This window comes from Salvelinus sp. IW2-2015, linkage group LG4q.1:29 (assembly GCF_002910315.2).
Source record: "Salvelinus sp. IW2-2015 linkage group LG4q.1:29, ASM291031v2, whole genome shotgun sequence".
NCBI classification, from domain to species: Eukaryota; Metazoa; Chordata; class Actinopteri; order Salmoniformes; family Salmonidae; genus Salvelinus; species Salvelinus sp. IW2-2015.
Window position 1 is genome coordinate 61,911,057 of NC_036842.1, and position 21,889 is coordinate 61,932,945.

Genomic DNA, 21,889 nt, shown 5'->3' on the forward strand with positions numbered 1-21,889 from the left:
GTAGGTATGACTGCGGCTGTTATGTTGACTCTATTATTCAATATTTGCATTGATGATTTGATTGATTCCGCCTACTCATTATGATTTCTTTATTAAATATACGTTATGTGGTTCCTGGATAATAAGTTCTATACTCTCTCAAATCAACTGCCAGTGCTATGTAACCACTATTACCCATAAACTCATCATATCCTAAAATCCCACTACTTGTTAATTGTTAACCAAAACTATACAGAATAGGGGCAYACAATCAATGAATGTTGAAAAGATAATTTCACATGTACATATAGTACCAGCCAAAAGTTTGGACACCTACTCATTCAAGGGTTTTTCTTTCTTTTACTATTTTCTGCATTGTAGAATAATAGTGAAGACAAACTATGAAATAACACATACGGAATCATGTAATAACCAAAAAAGTGTTAAACAAATCAAAATAAATTTTWGATTCTTCAAAGTATCCACCCTTTGCTTTGATGACAGCTTTGCACACTCAAGCAGCTTCACCTGGAATACTTTTCCAACAGTCTTGAAGGAGTTCCCACATATGCTGAGCACTTGTTGGCTGCTTTTCCTTCACTTTGCGGTCCAACTCATCCAAAACCATCTCAATTGGGTTGAGGTCGGGGTGATTGTGGAGGCCAGGTCATCTGATGCAGCACTCCATTACTCTCCTTCTTGGTCAAATAGCCCTTACACAGCCTGGAGATGTTTTGGGTCATTGTCCTGTTGAAAAACAAATGATAGTCGTACTAAGCGCAAACCAGATTGGATGGCATATCGCGCAGAATGCTGTGGTAGCCATGCTGGTTAAGTGTGCCTTGAATTCTAAATAAATCACAGACAGTGTCACCAGCAATCCACCATCAAACGACCTCCGCCATGCTTCACGGTGGGACCACACATGCGGAGATCATTCGTTCACCTACTCTGCATCTCACCTACTCTGCATCTCACAAAGACACGGCGGTTGGAACCAAAAATCTCAAATTTGGACACATCAGACCAAAGGACAGATTTCCACCAGTCTAATGTCCATTGCTTGTATTTCTTGGCCCACGCAAGTCTCTTCTTCTTATTGGTGTCCTTAAGTAAGCGGCAGGGTAGCCTAGTGGTYAGAGCGTTGGACTAGTAACCGAAAGGTTGMAAAATCCCCGAGCTGACAAGGTACAAATCTGTCGTTCTGCCCCTGAACAGGCAGTTAACCCACTGTTCCTAGGCTGTCATTGAAAATAAGAATTTGTTCTTAACTGACTTGCCTAGTTAAATAAAGTTTAAATAAAAAAATAAAATAGAAAGTAGTGGTTTCTTTGCAGCAATTCGACCATGAAGGCCTGATTCACACGGTCTCCTCTGAACAGTTGATGTTGAGATGTGTCTGTTACTTGAACTCTGAACTCTGTGAAGCATTTATTTGGGCTGMAATTTCTGAGGCTGGTAACTTTAATAAACTTTAATAAACKTATCCCCTGCAGCAGAGGTCTTCCTTTCCTGTGGTGGTCCTCATGAGAGCAAGTTCCATCATGGTTTTTGCAACTGCACTTGAAGAAACTTTCAAAGTTTTTGAAATGTTCCCAATTGACTGAGCTTCATGTCWTAAAGTAATGATGAACTGTTGTTTCTCTTTGCTTATTTGAGCTGTTCTGKCCATAATATGGACTTTGTCTTTTACTAAATAGGGCTATCTTCGAATCATATTCTTTTGAGTTATTACAGAGTTCTGTATTTCTTTAAAAAAAAATCCTGCTCTTGTGAAATTTTGGGATGGAGTGATAAGCTGGTTGGCTTGGTTTGAGAAACCCATGGAAATTCTGTCAGGTGTTAATCGAGACTAGATTATAGATTACCCAGGGTTGTGTGTTGGTTTCAGCTTGTGTGCTGCAGGTGAGGATGAGAGAATTAAGTGTGTGCGTGCGTGCGTGATGGAGAAGAATAGAACGTCGATTACATTTCAGAGACAAATAAAGCTTGTATTTTTGTGTTTTCTGTTGTGTCTTTGTCTCCTCCCCCAAACTGAATGGAGAAAAGCGACACGTCACCTTGTTGATTTAGCTCGCTCTCTGGTTCCTCGGTTGCCCGGTCCTGCCATTATCAGCTCTCTGTAAATCAGCCGTGTTTGACGGACCTGCTCTTTCAACCTGGGATCAATACCAGGTCTTTATCGGGCCAGCGCTGGCTAATAAAGGCAAGGTCCCTTATCCACCATCTGGGAGAGAGAGAGACACAGGCGATAAGCTCCTGATAACTTAGAGAGAAAAACACATTCTACCAGTAACAGGACCCGCTCTGTGTTCATCTTCTAGACAGAAAACAAATATATTAATTTGCAATGAACAAAGAATGCACCTTTGCACATGCACACACACATACGCTACTCATCTGCTCAATCCATCTGTCTCGTCGTGGTGTGACTGCTTCCTTTCAATGTTCCTTTATTCTCAGTGTTTGATGAGATCTATGGTCTACAGGTGAATACAGGAACTCTTACTGAAACAAGGACCCTTGTCTGAGACCTTATTAGGATAATAAAAAATATGGTTGTCAAAACTAGTGAGTAAGAGAGACCAACACTGCTGGTCCAAATAACTCTTTCTCTTCACAGGGCCTTTATGCTCAAGTAGCATCCCTGTTTTTGTTTCTGTGGGAACCAGTGGAGTTCACCAGTGAGTTAACATGAATTAAGAACAGAGGTCAACAATGCAGTAGGGGGGAGGACACACAGTGAGTTGGGGATGAGAAAGAGGAGTCTGGGTTTAGAAGTTCAGGTTGTTGGGTGACTTTGCCCTGCAGGTGTGACAGGGGAAGTTCTGCTTATCAGATTGATAGAGGCTGTCTCGGTTGGGGGGTGGGGGGAGGCAGAGAAAGAGGGGAGGAGGTAGAGAGGGGGGAGGAGGGGGCGGCAGAAAAGTCTCTGTCGTCGACTCCTGATACCTGCCTCCTCGGCTCAGATGATATGGGAGATAATATTGATAATATTAAACGCAATAACTGTGGTTCCAGCTCCACTCCCCCAGCTGAGCGCTGCAGGATAAAATCAATGTGCCATTCAATGTGATTTATAGCTGAAAATAATGGGACTGTTTAGGCAGGGAGGGAGGGTTTGTAGTGTCGGGCTGATGTGCTGGGACAGGCTGAGTGTGTGTGTGTGTGTGGGGTACGATGGAGAGTTGGACGGGGTGGGTGGGTTTTAGGGAGGAGGGGGCGGGCAATGGTTGATTTTTATTTTTGACGATACAGATCTAATCTTCAACTGTTACATTAATAACAGCACCTCGGCGTCACGTGGGCTGACGTTTATGGCTGGTATCGATCGAGAGCTATCGCTGTTTATCTGAGCAAGAATGCAATGGTAAACATGCCCTTTGTGCACAAGGCTGAGGTGTTATCGGGGTGGGTTGATGGGGAGGGATTTGGGGAAGGGGAGAAGGTGGGGGGGCAGGGGCGGGAGAGTCCCTCTGATTAAGCTAATGGCTAATAATCAGCCCATTCTGCTAGGTAGGAACACAGTGGAAGTAAAGTGTATGATACCAAAGTCAAAGAGGAGGTTGAGTTCTCCCCATACAGTGATCACTTCGATCAGAGGGAGCGATTCAGTAGTCACCTTCATCAAAGACAGACAGGGATATTGATGACCGTGATTAGAGTGTATACTCCGTCTGTGTCTTTGTTGGAGGTGGTTTGCCTTTATGCGACAGAGGGAGAGATCACTAGACATCGTCTCTAATGAGGTTTTCTGTCTGTGGTGTCGCTTGGAGAATCAAAGGGTCCATCGCCGTGCTGAGGTGTTGTGTTACACAGCTATGGAGGCTTTATTCTGAGGGCTTTGATCAACAGACAGGAACCGCCAATGATGAGGAAAGTATGTGTGGAGTAGACCCATTGTACACACACATACACACTCAAGTGTGACGAATTGCGAGCACCACACACACAGTGTCCTGTCCTCTGGATGGATGACGCTGATAGACATGGCAGCTCTGCTACTAGCTCCTAAACAACTTTGCAAAAAAAAAAAAAAATGGTTTGTTATTTCTTACGTTATTAGCCCAGAACGTTTTTTGTGTTATTACATACAGCTGGAAAGAAGTTTTGGATATCAGAGCGGTGGTAACTATGACACACACTCACACAGGTTGAATAAGACGAAAGTGGATAAATAGCCACTGGATGGCCATCTATCCTCTTCTGAATAGTGTTTATTTTCATGTCTCTGTGTAACGTCATATTATTATAATATGATACATATATAATGTATAATGCACCAACCATGTTGTTTGAATAGATGTCTCATTGTTCTGATGCCCTCTTCTTTCAACAGAGCCAAGGACACATGAATCCCTTTGTGCACCTGATGATGATGAGGAKGAGGAGGAGGAGAAAGGTCCAACACACACTGAGGAGGAGATGGAAGAGGAGGAAGACTGTCTACATTGGAGGGGTCCAGGTGAGTCAGTTTGTCTSTCTGTCCGACTAGTCAGAGACTGTGAATCCATGTCTAGTTTGTCTTGTTTATTGTGTGGTGCGTGTGTAATGTTTGTTTTTGTGTCATAGTGGTCTTGACTGAGGGCTGTGTATTTGTTTTGTAAAGTAAGTGTGAGTGTGTTTAAGTTGCTGTGTTATTGTGTAGATGGTGTGATGTGCCCAGGCTGTTGTTTGGGAGAGGCAGCCATTTTTAATGTGACCAATGGGAATTTATTAAACTTGTAACAAAAACCCATCTGAGAGCACAAACATGGCACAGAGRATTTAACAAGCAATTGCCATCATATTTTTTTCCCTCCCTCTTGTCATAGCTGTTTTATTTTTCTTCTGTTCAGTTAAATAATGTAAGGAGATTACTATAGGATCTATCTTTCATACTTATTTTCAAACTGTGTGCGTGAGTGTGTGGCGTGAGTGTGTGTGTGCCCATCAAGTGAGTATGGCAGTGTTTTTTAATTATTTTAGTTGAGGATGTTTTCATTATCGTCATGTCCCAGCCTGTCCCTTTAACAGTAATTGGAGCRATATTAATTGCTGTGTGGTTGCTGGTTGATGGCAGCACAGTGATGTTAGTGTGATAGGCTTTTTTCCTCACAAACTAACTGCCGGGAGAGCAAGAGAGAGGGGGAACGAGCGAGAGATAGCCCTTCTATCAGTACTGAAGCAGGCGCTGTCTTTATCAGGAGCACGATTGGCAAAAGGGAAACTTTGACCGGTCTGAATTTTTCCCTTATCGTCAAGCCCCCCCCCACAATCCCCCATCACAACTAACAACCCCCCAAACCCAGACATGCACTTCCCTCTTGTTTTTTCTTCTTCTGAATGTCAGGAATGGAGACATGGTGAACGTAGTCTTGTTCATACATTTGTTTAGTCTCCATCAGCGATTTCTCACAAGTCTCTGGGAGAGGAACATTTTCTCATATGGAAAAGGCTTTAATCTCATTCTTCTTTGTGTTAGCGTTCTGCTCATTTCTCACTGTCACTTAGTTTACCCCTGTTTTCGGATCAGACTGAAGATACAGAACTTTCTAGCAGCAAATCTGTTTTTGTCTCTACCTCCTGGCTGTATGTCTGGCTGTCCGTCTGGGTACAGGGATTTGGGGGTGGTTTACACTAGAGAGCAGGGTCTGGTCAGGTCCTCACCACAGACATCTCCCTCTCCTTCTTACTCTCTCTTTCCCCCTCCCTCTCTCCGTCTCTCTCTGTCGCTCTCACAAGCTGTCCAACTTAACTATTTTCCTCCTCACAAATGCAGACTGTCATGCTCCTGTCTGCCAGAGATTGGTGCTTGCCCTCAATTTCTGTGCTTTCTAGATGTTCATGTCATGGCAGCCACGCTTCATGTGAGAAATTTGATATATTCTGTCTCCATGACTGATGTCTTCAGGCCCTCGCAGTCTTCTCGCTCTCTCTCTATGCCATAATGAGTCAATGATGAACACAATCATGAATATTTGTCGTTCATTTACAGTGTAGAAATATTGGTAATGATTATTACGTTAGCAATTCTTTATAGAAAGGATTTTTATATTTTTTAAATCTGTTTCGTTCCTGTAAATTATATTGCATTGTGTCTGTGTCATTACCACTGCTCTGACACTACATTTCAAACGAACAGAAGGAAGACTCATATTGTAATTGCTGAAAATAAGGATTTTAATTCTTCCCATGCCTATATTAGTCGACCACATTCGTTTCCTGTTATTAGAAAATAAAATTTGACACTTCCCATCAGAAAGCCATTATATTATCTTCCTGTAAAGTGTGATTAGTGTGTTTTTTCCCTGGCAGGACCATATGATAAGTGGTTATCATATGGGTGTAGCCTACACTTTCATCCAACTGAGTGATATGACTATAGACGATAGTTATCAAGCAGTATAAAAAAAAAAAATCCTGTTTAGTGTCAATAACTATCAATACATTGCCTTTGTGGCATTAATTGATAGTGAAAAGCATGAACATTAAAATATGAGTTGATAATAAGCAATATTTAAATAAGTTGGATGCTGTAGGAAAAGGCTTACACTAGCTCAAATATTTATTTAACAAATTATATTCTTGCTATATTTTTCAGGCCACCTGGAAGATGAGGTGTGTGTCTATGGTTGTATTTCTCTGTAATGGAGATGGTGTGTGTAATATAGAGTTTGATGAGGGTGTGGTGTTGTAGAATGGAAGGCGGTGGCTGGGACCAAGTGTCTGGCAGGGATAGTATGATACGGTAAAGCGGCTTTTTAATCTAGGATGTGTCCTGCTGCATGATATGCAAAATAAATGATGAAGAGAAAAAATGTGTCTCTTAAATGACCTTGCTGGCTGGAGGGTTTGATATTTTCCTCTCTGCTTAAAATTTTTGATATGCAAATAGCCGTCACCGTAATCCCTGGCGGCTCACGGACTGTCACTCCTGGCTCTCTCTCCTCCACATACAGAACAGAACAGACTGAGTGTCACTGAGCTGCGCAATCGGACCTGGAGAAACCCAGCAGACCTGCCTTGCTAGCATTTTCCTCTATCCTTATCCTCCAGAGTTATTCAAATTACCCGCAATAATAAATTATGGCAACGTAATAATAATCATTATTTACCAGGCGTGGTGGATTTTTAAATAATATTTAATTATGAAGGACCATGGAGTGACATAGTAATATGCATATTATCAATGGCATATAAATTATGATAATTTATTTTGGGCAGCGGTGGTGGTGGGTGAGAGGCAGGGAGGGAGTGGTCCTGATATGAAGGTGTGTATAGTGGGTTAGGTTGTCTCTCTGTCAGCAGAGAGTGACTGAATCTGCATATCCCTCTATAGGAGAGCTCCGTAGAGGGGATTAGAGGGCGTGAAGGGAGCAGGGGGATGAGCGACGAGCAGAACTAAAGTGGAAAAGGCAGAGGTAGAACTGACATGGCTCCTTACAGGTATACCAAGAAAGTATTAAAGACAAGTAGTTTTAATCATGACTATAAAAAAGTATGATTATTATGATGTCTGTTTCTAAATCTGCGTATGATATATGGTTTTATGTGAATTTATAAAGCAAATTCATGTACCTAACAGCAAGGTTTTGAACATGCCTTATATTTAGCAGTTTTGGGGACTGTAATCTCCTGTGACGGAGACCTTTTTCTATCACCATGCATAATATTAAAGGCAGTAATGTTATCTGGAAAATGTTCCTTGTGTGCTTTGCTTTTTTATTATTTTGCAAGTTGCTTTATTTCTCTGTAAAGATATCCATCAAATGAGAAGTTATTAAAGTTTAGTTGTGTATCAGGTTGCGATAAAGCGGTTTTACTTTTGAGGTTTTTTTTCAGCTTATTCCTTTTTTTCAGCTTATTCCTTGTCCACGAAAGGCAGAAGGCAGTGGAGGTATCAAGTGCAGTAATAATACATTTGCATAATGTTGTGTAGCTATTTTCTGTTAGTATTAGAAATCAACAAAAATACCAATCACAAAATCTGTTATTTTTTTAGGACAATACTTTGTTACCGAAAGTATCAGTTTGTACTGACCTAGATGATGATTCTAAGGACAAGAACACTTAGTTTGCTGTGACCACCAATCAAAGTGATTCTTTCATGGTTGAAGTGTACTGATTGTGGTGGTACAGTTTTCATTTCTATGAATTTCTGCAACGGTGTGGGTGTATATCTACAGCATGTCTTGGCTGGGGGGGGGGTCCAGCGTTAAGGCTGGTTTACGGTTGGTCTATTGACATTTTTGTAGACCGTTGTCTCAGTCACATCATAAACATTTGACTGTGGTCTGACATCACTTTTGAGGGGTAGGGATTGAGGAGTAGGAGTGTGGGGATAGGGTGAGGGAGTGTGTTTCGCCCTCTGGGGTGAGGCTGAGAATGTGTGTCTAAGGGAAATATTGGTCTCTTGATATGTTCTTATAATGAGCACACAGCAGACTGGTGTATAGAAAGCCAACCACTCATTACTAGACCTTTTTCTCATGGCTTCTCTGTAACCTGTCTATTACAGCAGATTATATTTATCATTCAGAAGCTATTTCTTACTCATTCCCAGAGGTTTGTTTGCCTTTCAGATACTCTATGCCCATTGGACATGTTGATTCAGGGCATTTCCATCGAAAAGGACCCATGAGCACCTACATGCAGTAGCGGTGCATAGGTAAAATCACTGAGCAGGCCAAGCCAGTAAAAAAAGCCACCTATGTTGTGATAATTGCGTTGTTTGCTCTATAACCCATTCGTTCATACGCCACTGTGATATACAATAATGCCATGACAACAGAAAGACAACAGTCGCACAGTGGCAGAATAAATTCAACTACACAGATGTTTGTTTAAAAAAAATAAACGAAAGCAACATCTGTCCGGTGAAGTCCACAAAGCAAATGTTGCATAGAAACAGTTATATCACCTGCAGCAAGTTCATGTTTGACAGTTTATTTAGAACCACAGAGTTACTGCACATCAGCACAAAGACAACACTGCCTCCGCTATGCCAGCACCATTTCAACTTAAACATTTAAACATCAAATCAACAAGGCTGTATATGCTTAGTTTAATACACTGAAAACAAACGTAAATATACCAAAAACGATTTAGTCCAATCAATGTTGCTAAATGTCATGTGGCTGTCCATGGTACTGATTTCTGTGTGTGTGTGCGCGCTTAAACAAAAATGTTGACTAACCCTACTTGTAGACTAGTTTAAATGCCAATGGCATCCTCTTTTTCATGTTGGCAAACCGGTCTATGGCTCTGTCATACAGTACACTTTTATTTATTTTTTGTCATAGGCTACCTAGTTAAAATGCTTGCTAGCCTGACTTCCTCGTATGGGCAACAATTAACCAGCTAAGCTAGCTAGTTATCTAGTTAATGTGAGCCTACTAAGCTACATCTAGGCTGCATATTGAACTTGTCTCAGGCCAGTGGCACAACATATTCATTTATGGTTAGATCAGAATCGCTGTCATAATCATTGGCCTGTACAGAGAATTACGTCAAAACCACAAGTCCAACTCCTCATCTCCATCCATGGCTTAGGAAAGGGACGATTTTAGAAGCTAGCTACTACAGGACATCAACACAAGCAGACCAGAAACAGATACGTGATTTGATTGGTCTGAAGCCAAATCCAAACTGGCCTCCCTTGGGGGGTGTTTTGCTGCACCGGAACATCCCACAGTTGAGCTCAGCTCAAAGCTGATTGGCAAAAAAAATTATCAAGGGAGGCCAAATTCTTGCTGGCATCAGTTAATCAATCAAATGCTGCGTCGGCAACATGTTATACTCTTTTGGTCCAGAGAGAATCAGATACATGGGCTACACAATCATCCCTCGCTCGGATGATTTCTCCGGTGAGATTCAGCCACTTCCAAATTGCCAGAAACTTATGAAAACACAGAGACGAAATATTATTTATTTTATTTATTTATTTATTGGTCAAATATTTGTTGAAGCCTTGCTTCCCTTGGCATCCATGAATACACGCCACTGCCTGCCTACATGTGAAGTTCATAGGAGAATATCAAATTGGGTGTCAAATGAAAGCTAAGAGCCTATATTTTTGGGAAATTAAGGCATAGATTCAATTTTCAACCATTTTCCAATTAAAAAATGTGCCATAAGTAAAGGCTTTGATTTCTGTATAAACAGATGCAAAAGGGGTCTTTGAAAACATCTGCCAGAAAATGTCTTAAAAGGTATCAGAAATACATCAGAACATAATAATGTTGACTTAAAGACCCCTGCCAACTAATATCAATACGTATATTTCATTTTGGAGAAATTGTTTACCGTCTGTAAGTTTAAGAAATATTGCCTTGTGCCTTGTAATTCTGTTACCAAAAACCCACATGTCTTTAAGATATTTTCAAATTGATCTCCCTCATGAGGAAGCAGGATAATGAAAGTTCACAGTAACAGGTAGACCTACCAATTAGTTATAGTGATTTTACTAATATCATAAAAATAAAAATAAATGAATTATTAAGTGAATAAAACTTGTAATTCGTTAGCAAATTGGTAACGGAATTACCAAGAAATCGGTCACGGAATTAGTGCAACTGAATTGACACACTGTTCAGCTCATAACTGTTTTCTTTCTGTCGTCAGGTAGTCAAACCAAGAGTTATAAAACAGTGGACAACTCCTCTCTCTCTCACACTCTCTCTCTCTCACTCTCCAGTTAATGTGACCTCTTCCAGCTCTTACTGACACCTACCCATTAGCCTCCTCTCTTTCCATTTACTGTAACCAGCATCCTCACACATTGAGCACCGGACGTCCATGGACGTTGAAAAGTATTTGAAATTTGGTCAGTCCACCTTGGCCTGACTGGACTGGACCAAATCTGAACCTATTGTAGATGTATGTTTCACAAGTTTGCATAGCACAGTAGAGTAAAGTAGTGAGTACAGTAAATAAAAGTAGTGTGCTGAACTCTACTCTACCCTACTCTGCTGTGCTATATTGTACTGCACTCTACTGTACTCTACTATGCTGTGTTGGGATGTCCAAACTACTTGTGAAACATGAGGAGAATGACATTCATATCCATATTTATGCATTTCTTGTGTAGTACAGATCAGGGACCCATGTTGTAATTCTGTTACCATAATTCTGTTTAAATCAACTTCACTTGCTTTAGTTCAATAACCAAAATATATATTTTGCAAACTTAAGGTGCCATGCCATAGCTGACACCCCGTTCTTTCTGCAACATGTTTGAATCTTTTTTGGAAAAAGTGGTTGCATAAAAATCTAAGGGTGACTGCACAGTTCTTCCACAAAAAAATGTTTTGTAAAATTTTCAGTAGAAATTGTCAAAAGTAGTTCACATGTATGGTTTTGTTAAACTTTGAAAGTAATGGTTTTTGTTTGGCATACATTTTAAAGTAAAAAAAAAAAAATGTTGTCAAAGCATCATTCTGTTACTGTGGAATTGCCCTATAGTAACTTTGATTGGTTACTGGGCCTTCTGGAGGCCTGTGTACAGTACATACAGTAGAGGTTCCACACCTGCTCTCTCTCTCTACTGTAACCTCAGGGTGGTGCGATGGGCTTGTGGGACCGCTGTGGTTGAGAAGAAACTGCAACAGCAACCCAATGTGTGTCACATGAACAATTCTACTGTTTGTGTGTGGCTGACTGTCACTCTGCCGTCATAAGCAAATCTGTTCCTGTGAATAAATATGGTAGCCATTACATGTCTGTTTCACTGTGGTAAAATAATAAGCTCACTATTTAATGATGGACCTGCTTTGGTGTATTTATCTAGAATGAAGGAGCAACTGTAGTTAAGCCTTAACAACCCCCTCTATCTCCGTTCCTCTTGAACCCCACCCCTGTCCTCTCACTCTCGCTCTCTCTCAACTGGCCCTGTCTCTGTGTCACTCTGTTCCCCTCGTGATGATTGATAGGCGAGGGGTATAATCTAAAGGAACATTTCTCAGTGCTGTCCAGGCCCTATCAGCCCAGCTGCTCCCATCGCCGATGTGTTAGCGCCTGCTGCCGGGACAGAGCCATGGTGATTACAACCCTATCAGATGCCTGGCTTCTCAGCAGTGCTAGCCCACATCCTGTCCTTCCTACCCTGCGTTTCAGTTTGTTCTTTCCCCCTCCTGTCCTCTATCTCTCCACTGCCAGACTCACACCAACTTCCCACTCCAGCTCACTGCTCCACTATACTGAATGTTTTTATATGGTTTAGATCTGATGTGCGTGATGAGATTTCATGCAGGGGAAAGAGCATTGTCACATGTACTGTACTGTGGTGAACTTGGAGAGGGTGATGCATTTTCTGAAATGCATCGTTGSCTTGGTGTGCCCAAATGGAAGTATCTCTGGAATGATTGAAAGTCAATACAGTAGTTACCTCCTCCAGCTTGGTTCAATGAATTAACACCAGGAAATGGGAATTTCTGACACTTTTTCTGACACACTCCTCTAACAAAAGCTGCCGTTAATACTGTAGGAACAAAGTAGCCATTTTAGGAAGTGGAACAAGAGCAGATTAAATTCTCTCTCCTCTGTTAGCCCATTAATACTTCCCTTTTCTTACCCCTGATCAGTAATGTAGTGGTCAATAAATAGGTGGGTGACTCTGCTCACCGGTCGCAGTGACAAAAAGAACGCTTCCTATTCTTTTAATGCATTTTTCTGCGAAAGATGGGTAAACTGTTGGGAGACGGGGGGAAAAAGGTGGGTAAACTGCATTTACTTGCATTTACCCTCCACTACACCACTGCCTGTGATTTCTGTATAGATTTATTACAGGAAGCAGCATTATGTTTAAAAATGGTTTGCTCTTTTAAAGTACAGACACAAACCAGAGTGGGAGAAAAGGACTCTTATTTTACGGCACGTTGTTTCACATCCTTGTGCGCTATTATTATAGCGCCTTAGGCCTTCTAACTTCTAGCTAGTGGATCTGTACATGGCCCTGACCGTTTACAGTAGCTTCATTCTAGAACACTCACTTTCCAAGTCTACATCCTGATACAGCTATGATTGAAATGTCCTTCATGAAGCCAGAAGGAGTTGTTAAAGAAGACATGAATTAATGATTGAATTAATTATCGAAGTCACATACCGTACAATTAATTTTGTGGCTTTGCCCGAGTCTTTTTTTCCCTCCATCTATGCGGAGAGAATGTCAAGAAACATTTTCTAATTAATTTATGTGTGATTATCAGGGAGAGTTTCTGGAAGGTCTCTACTTTCAATTTCTAAAAGGGTAGCAGTGGAGGAAGGGGAGGCTGTAAGAGATGGAGGCAAAGAATGAATCGAGATTGAGCTCACACGCACATATATACACACAAGCGCACGCACACACACTCTGTCTCTCTCTGTATGTGGGGGGTGGAGATCAGGGGTAGTAATGGTGTCTTGATCAGATCTAACCATTCTCCCCTGTCTGTGACCCTCCAGTCCTACTGCTGCTGCCCTTGACCCTAATGAGGCTGCTCTCTGTTTTACAGTGCCCCCTGTTGGTACAGCCTCCTGGACACTATTAATGATGACATTCAGTGCTTGTCCTTTTTGTATGTTTCTATTTTACATAACCTTGGACTCCCAGCTGGCTGTGTTTTTAGAGTGATAAAGTATACTTGAAGCATAAACTCAGACAAGGGTGTTACTAGTCATGTATCTCAATCACAGGCTCTTATTGCAAGTAAACACATTCAACCACTGGGCTTTGAACTCAAAACGAAGTTTTGCATGTGAATGTCAGCATTCTTCATTTCTGTCTGTATTCCCAGGAGTATATTTTGTCAACACTGTCTTGCCACCCTGGCTTACAGTAATGTTCCCCATTTTGTTTTAAGTTATTTTATCTTATTTCACATATTTGGAATTTGCATGTTTGGCATCTGCTCTTTCCTAGGGTATGTATTTTGCTGATAAAAGTTCAGCAGTGCAGTTAAAAGAAATTAGTTGGGTAAACAGTCGTAAATGTCAATGATAAAGTTCTGTTGAAGCTCATCTGATTAGCGTGGCAATGCAGGTGTCTTATCTTTGCTGTGCAACAGAGGGTAAAATGGAAATGATTGCGTCCTGAGCATGAGATGCATATCCCAGAAATGTGTATATTTTCAACTGAACCGCTACTGGACCCGAAGGGACTCTGGGTCTGCTTGGATGATCATGGAAATGTTTCTTGTTAGAGTGTAGGTGGAAAACCACGCCTTTTCTCTACCCTGACTGGAGGAGTGGGCTTTCTCTCTCTCGTCTCTCTCTCCCGTGTCTCTCTCTCTCTCTCTCGTCTCTCTCCCGTCTGTCTCTCTCTGTCTCTCTCTGTCTCCGCGTCTCTCTGTGTCTGTCTCATACACACAGGCAGGTATTGATACTATTAATTCTAGTGGTCTCTCCAAGCCTGCAACGTAGGCCTCCTGTGGCGCTGCAGTGGATAGCAGCTGGCAAAAGTGCAATCACTGGAGAACAAACTGGATGAGCTCCGTTCGAGACTATCCTATCAACTGGAACTGAAAAACATTGTTTTTCAGAGTCGTGGCTGAACGAGGACATGGATATACATCGTCAAGACGATGCAGGGAAACTAAAATCTGTTTTTTTACATTTCTACCAGCATGTCACCAGTGCAACTGGAGGTGGCAACTCTAGATCACCTTTATTCCACACACAGAAACACAGAAACACTAATACACAATACAAGTCTCTCCCTCGCCCTCTGTTTGGCAAATCAGACCATAACTCTATCCTGCTGATTCCTGCTTACATGCAATAACACAAACAGGAAGTACCAGTGACGCGCTCAATACGGAAATGATCCATTGAAGTGGGTGGTAAACTACAGGACTAGCACAGATTGGAATATGTTCCGGGACACATCTGATTGAGGAGTTTACCACATCAGTCACCGGCTTAATTAAGTGCATCAATGACKTCGTCCCCACAGTGACCGTATGTTTATACCCAACCAGAGGTCATGGATTACAGGCAACATCTGCGCTGAGCTAAAGGCTAGTGCTGCTGCGTTCAAGGAGTGGGACACTAATCCGGACACTTATAAGAAATCCTGCTTCGACCTTCGAGCCATCAAACAGGCAAAGCGTCAATACAGGACTAAGACCGAATCCTACTACACCGGCTCTGATGTTCAAAGGTTGTGGCAGGGATTGCAAACTACCACGGATTACAAAGGGAAACCCAGCTGCGAGCTGCCCAGCGACATGAGCCTAACAGATGAGATAAATGCCTTCTATGCTCACTTCCCGATAAGAAACATAGAACCATGCATGAGAGCACCAGCTGTTACGATATGAGTAAGAGTTAACATTCACAAGGCCACGGGGCCAGGACATACGTGTGTCTTCACTGAAATGTTCATCCTATCCCTAACCCTTCGTGGCTGCGCACAACTCCAACACCATCTTTAAGTTTGCTGACGGCCAGACGGTGATAGGATTGATCACCGACGACGATGAGCCAGCCTGTAAGGAGGAGGTCAGTGACCTGGCAATGTGGTGTCAGGAATACGGCCTCCATCAACGTCAGCAAGACCAAGAAACTGTTTGTGGACTACAGGAAACGGAGCGGCCAGCACGTCCCCATCCACATCTATGAGGGCTGTAGTGGAGCGGGTCGAGAACTTCAACTTCCTCAGTGTTCACATCACTAAGGAATTACATGGTCCAGACACACCCACACAGTTGTGAAGACGGCACAACAGCGCCTCTTCCCCCTCAGGAGGCTGAAATAATTTGGCATTCCTTTGTTCCTCAGTCTATTATCTATCGTGTTGCCTGGTCACTCTATACCTACCTATACAGTAGCTACCTCCAATTACCTTGTACCCCTGTTCAGCGACTCTGTACTGGTACTCCCTGTATATAGATGGCCATGTTATTTTTACTCCTTATTGTTATTTGTTATTCACTGTGTATTTATTCCTCGTGTCACCATCTATTTTTATTTTATCTTTTTATTTTAATCTTTAACTCTGCATTGTTGGAAAAGGACCCGTAAGTAAGCATTTTACTGTTAGTCAACACCTGTTGTTTGCAAAGCATGTGACAAATAACATTTGATTTTGATTTACCGATAGGGGCTCATCTTCTTTCCTCAGTTGGGAGTTACAGGGCAGAGCAGAGAGGGAGTCCCCATGCTGAGTGAGTGGGGAAGAAAGCTCTGGGATTTGTCATTCAGCAGAGGTTAAACCCCACCTATTAGCGCGGGTTGTAGTACGGCCCTGATAAAGATTTCCTGTTGTACTGTGTCAAAAAAATCAATGGCTCCGCAGCGATGTGCTCATTTGATATCAACAATTGTTTTTTAAAATCAATTAGCCTTGATAGAGGAGACTATGGTGTTTGGGAATAGGGGAGCACCTGTTACTTAGGGTTGTGTAACTGCTTTTTGTTAGTCATTGAGATCCAATCAGGTGAGTCCCTGTGAGCATGCTCGACTCCCATTGGACGGTGCAGATGGTCATGCATTTTGTTTTGCATACGTGACAACCAACAGAACGCTAGGTTAGGTTGGCTGATGTAATGTTGGTCATTGTCGTTGAGTAATGCTGGTGATGTTGTCATTCATTGCTCAATAACTCAAAGTTCTTGTCCATTAGACCATGAATTGCTGTCCAAGAGTCCCATGAATTGTTGAGAATAACTAGATAAATGTACGCTATGTATGTATGTATTTGACCTGTACCAGGAAGTGCTACTGTATGTCTGTCTCAAAACATTGTTTGGGTAATCTAGTCTGAACTCCGGTCCCCCTACAGTACTATACCATAAACTACAGTCATAGGTAGTACGTTAACATGATATAATTTATAACCCATTTGGTGGTGTTGGGTTACTCATAGGGCCATGTAACGGCAGAACATCAATGTTCACTGCGCTCATGACAATTTGACAGACTTGTGAAACTACTTTCAGGTGTCTGTTAATAAGTATGTTTTTTTTCTCAGCTTAGATGTGATGTTTCCTTTGTTCCTCTTGAAGGGTTCAGAGAGGAAGGGAATTTGCGTGAGTCTGTCTGGATACGTGCCACAACAGGTCACAAACATACAAGGTCTCTATAAAATAAAACTGGTGATTGTTATGTGATTGTTGGTTACATCCAGGTCAATGATGTAGTTGAAATATTGTACATGTATATCACAAATGTATTTTTGTTACTAATTTATGACCTCATTGTTGCATTATTCACCCTCCTGTCCTTCCTCTCCGACCTACCCTACCTCTATCCCCATCTTTCTACTCATCGGGTAATTGCATTAGTCATTTCATTAATGATAGAGTGATTGTTTGTTTTATTGTCTGCTGTTGTAAACGGACAGGGCGCCCCAGTGGCTGGTGAAGCAGCCGTATTGATGAGGCTTTGTGTGGACACTGCCAGAGTGGAGCTATATTGATAAGGCTGGCCGCTCGGTCTATGTGGACTCTGTCGTGCAAGATCCCTATTGATAAGGCCTGTGTTTTTGAGGCCACTGGTCACGCAGCAGCGTAGATAATGTCTGTGGTCCAGGCCGGGGATATTGTTGAGGGCTGTGAGGGTATAGATATGGTGTAGAGGCGAGGTGAGGGGCCAGGGTATCAGGCGGAGTGGGCAAGTGGCAGGGCATTGAACAGGGCTGTGGGGGTGTAGAGCCTCTACAGAGGGGCCAGTATCAGGCCGAAAGGCGAGCGGCAGGGCATTGAACAGTATTGATAAGAGCCCCAGGTCATTATGGGGTTTTGTGGTGGGCGGTAGTGGTAATTAGCAGTGATTAGGACTGGAGGAGGCCCTGCGTAGAGTAGCGCCATGCTAACCTGCAGAGATTACAGATGTGCGGTGATTAAATGGGCCTCATGATCACTCCCTCCGCCTCAGTGGGAGGATGAAACTGATCTCTAATTTAAAGCCTGCCGGTTGGATGGTGTGCCCAGGCGGCTGGCCGTGGGCACCTCAGAGCTGGACCCTGCCATCCAGGAGGTGACGCCGCCTTCCTGTGTTACAGATGATAGAGAGGGAGAAGACCAATAAAATAACAGTAACGAGGTTATATACAGGGTGAACTGGTACAGCGTCAATGTGCGGGGGCACAGGTTAGTCGAGGTAATTAATATGTACATGTAGGAAGAGGTAAAGTGTCTATGCATATATAATAAACAGAGTAGCAGCAGCGTAAAAAGGTGTGGGGGTGGGGGGTCAATGCTAATAGTCCGAGTAGCCATTTGATTAGCTGTTCAGGAGTATAATGGCTTGGGGGTAGAAGTTGTTAAGAAGCCTTCTGGACCTAGACTTGGCCCTCCGGTACCGCTTGCCGTGCGGTAGCGGAGAGAACAGTCTATGACTAGGGTGGCTGGAGTCTTTGGCAAATTTTAGGGCCTTTTCCTGAAACCACCTGGTATAAAGGTCCTGGATAGCAGGAAGCTTGGCCCCAGTGATGTAGTGTCTTGCGGTCGGAGGCCGAGCAGTTGCCATACCAGGCGGTGATGCAACCAGTCAGGATGCTCTCGATGGTGCAGCTGTAGAACTTTTTGAATATCTGGCGACCCATGCCAAATCATTTCAGTCTCCTGAGGGGGAATAGCCGTTCTAAACACTGACTCTTAGTGTGCTCTCTTTGTATTTCCTCACAAAGGTAAAATCTCAGCAGACAATTTCACAATTAGGTTAATAGTGGTGGTCACGTTGATAAGGCATCATGTGACCGAGGCCAGCCAGGGACAGGGCCGCAGACTGGACATTGATGGAGTGTTGAGATTAGGGGGTTACAGTGTGATCTGACCAGGGGGTGATGGGAGATAGGCCAAGCCTGGACACTGGACTTCAGCCTCACTGATGTGGACAGAAGACTAACACGGACTAATAGCTAATAGAGACATGGGCATATTTCCTGTATAGTCTTCAACATTTTATGGGAATCAAATACATTTTAGCTTCAGAGATTTTCAATGGAGTTTGTTTAATTATGAGTTTGTTAGCCCAGTGCAGTTTCATACAGTAGCTTACAGTGTGTTCAAATATAGTGGTATGAGCTCCATTTATGACAACCAGAGTCAAACGGTGGTCACATTAACACAGTAACACACTCAAAAACACATTCACAAGCTTGATTCGTTCCCATCTCCTTCTCACTACTGCGTCTGAATTGTTTTCTTCCTTTCCTTCACTCCTCTCTCTCCCTGCCACCCCCTCTTTCTCCATCCCTCTCTCTCCCACTAGGCTTGTGGGAAAGCCATTTTATCAGCGTCTGTCTGTTGTTCTCTGGTGGGGATAGATACAGAGAAGATAGATGAGTGTTTTGACATAGAGAGTGTTAGACAAACACTCTTATCGCCTCGGCACTTTAGCCCGAGCCCCGAAAGTGAAGCTGAACCATGGGGTGGGGGGGGGAGCACAGTGCAACAGAATCAACATGGAGGGAGAGGGACAGGCGGACGCTGTGTGTGGAGCACCACTGGCTGGTACACAGCAGGTTTCCAATGGGACTGCACTGTAGAGCACTATTGCTATGGGGGCTGTGTCATATGACAACTTACTGTATGTACTGGACTCAGTGAATTTCTGCAAGTCTTTCTCAATCATCCCTTTGTGAGAGACGTGTGTTTTTGTTGAAGCCTTTGAGATCCAACTTGGTTGATCCTCTGTGTTGTTGTAAGGGGTGTCAGTTTGTTAGTGAAGTGTTCTCGTCCTCAATGGCCTGAGTCACCCCCTGTTCTAGTAGTCTAGTAACCCCCCCCCAGAAAAGTGGATAGTAGCAGTCTTACCAGCTTTTTTTTAAAGCTGATCTTAACTTCTTTTGTACATAATGTCTCCTATAAACTATACAAATAAATAATAGACTCGCACATTCCATATATCAACTCCCAGTAATTTATTGGGTGATTTACCCAATAGTGTGCGACTCTGTATTATTTATTTTTATAGTTTATATTCGTCGTTAGTCAGCACCTCCACACAAAAAAAAATAATTCTGGGTGTGCGCCAGCTCACATAATGTCTCCGCCATAATTTCCTATGACTGAAAAACAGCTTCTGGACATCTTAACAGTGATCACTAACCTCGATTTGGAGGGAAATTTATATTTCAACGAGTTGGCAGCTCTGGACATCCTGCTTACTCCGGACCAGGCCTTAAATACCCAGGTCTCGAAAGAGGCAGCGGCGGCAAAAGAGACTCAAGCAAGGGGGCATACTGACGCGACTACGTCGGTGAACCACCGTTGCCCTCTGTTGTATTGGAGTGCAGTCCCTGGAGAACAAACTGGATGAACTCTGTACGAGCTCCGTTCGAGACTATCCTAGCAACGGGACCTGCATAACCACTTGGTTCGGCAACCGCAAGGCACCCGACCGTAAGTCGCTATAGAGGGTGGCGAGAACAGCCCAGTACATCACTGGGGCGGAACTCCCTGCTATCCAGGACCTCTATACCAGGCGGTGTCAGAGGAAGGCCCAAAGAATTTTCAGACTCCAGCCACCCAAGCCATAGAATGTTCTTTCTCCTATCGCACGGAAAGCGGTACAAGTGCACTAAGTCTAGAACCAACAAGACCCTGAAGAGCTTCTACCACCAAGCCATAAGACCTCTAAACAAGACTGCTAAATAGCTAATCAAATGGTAACCTGGGCTACCTGCATTGACCCTTTTTTGCACTAACTCTCTTGCACTGACTCCATGCACACACACTGGACTCTACCGACACACTCACACATATTTACACTGACACCCCAACACACACACACAGTACATACGCCCACACACGCGTACACATGCACACTGACAACACACACTTTCACACTCATCACATACGCTGCTGCTACTGTTTTATCTATCCTGTTACATAGTCTCTTTACCCCTACCTACAGTATATGTACATAGCTACCTCCATTACCCATCGACTCGGTACTGGTACTCCCTGTATATAGCCATGATATTTGTACTCGTTATTGTTATTCGTTATTCACTGTGCATTTATTCCTCGTGTCACTAATGACATTTTTGTTAGATGTTTTATCTTTTTTAACTCTGCATTGTTGAAGGACCTGTAAGTAAGCATTTCACTGTTAGTCTATACCGGTTGTTTACAAAAAGCCTTGACTCCCATGTCTGTTCGTCAGTTATCTCCAGGGCTCTGGCCATTACATGAATTAGATCATTGTAGTTGTGTTTTGTTTGAGACCGTATTTTTACCTGGATTTTGTTTGGCTGTGTATCTTGTTTGCTTGTGGGACCTTAGTGACTTAATATCTCTCTCCTCCCTTTCTCTTCTCTCCCTTTCTATCTGTAGATGATCTGGAGCTGAGTGATGATGCTGCTTACCCCAAGGTCCTGGCCTGCAGGGACCTCACCACCGACACATTATGGGGGCCATACGCTGGGATCGTCCAAACAGAAGATGCGGGAGATGACCAGGAGTCAGAGGTGAAGGTTCGAAGTGCATGGAGGGAGATGTTAGAGGTCAAGTAGCGGGTTGGGTTCTGTCAATGGGACAGGATAATAAAAAAATTACTTATCACCCATTAATCTGTCAGTGGTGGGAAATGGAAATATCTTTGTGTGCGCACGCTCCTATTACCCCATGGCCAATCGCTATATACATTTCCTTGGGAAATGTTAGAGACAGGATGTTCCTCTCGCTGGAGTTGTCTCTTATTCATCATGTGCTGAAAGTCCATCTAATCATGTGATTCTGAGCTGGAAGAGTTTTCCTGGCACTGACCAGATACAGATACCAGAACATTGCACACTCTCATACACAAAAACACACACACATACACACACACTTTCTCTGGACTGGATCAAATACTTTTTAAAGATTTGTAATCCATGCTCTATTTAAGCAATAAGGCTTGAGGGGGTGTGGTATATGGCCTTCGGAAAGTATTCAGACCCCTTGACTTTTTCCACATTTTGTTATGTTACAGCCTTATTCTAAAATTGGTTAAATTGTTTTTT

At 42.9% G+C, this 21,889-nt stretch overlaps 1 protein-coding gene across 2 annotated transcripts in view; it reads left to right on the top strand.

The window, feature by feature from the left end:
* The window catches only part of LOC111962325 (zinc finger protein ZFPM1), a 62,977-nt gene extending 41,094 nt beyond the window's left edge, over positions 1-21,883 (top strand). Inside the window, exons 1-3 of one of the 2 annotated variants that reach the window (XM_023985336.2) lie at positions 3,637-3,859; positions 4,319-4,444; positions 21,222-21,883. In XM_023985336.2, coding sequence (XP_023841104.1) covers positions 3,724-3,859; positions 4,319-4,444; positions 21,222-21,400 — 441 coding nt within the window. In that variant the 5' untranslated portion in view covers positions 3,637-3,723 and the 3' untranslated portion in view covers positions 21,401-21,883. Of the gene's footprint in view, positions 1-3,636; positions 3,860-4,318; positions 4,445-21,221 lie in introns of those variants that run through there. The other variant, XM_023985335.2, reaches the window with a different exon arrangement.
* The last annotated feature ends 6 nt before the right edge of the window (positions 21,884-21,889 follow it).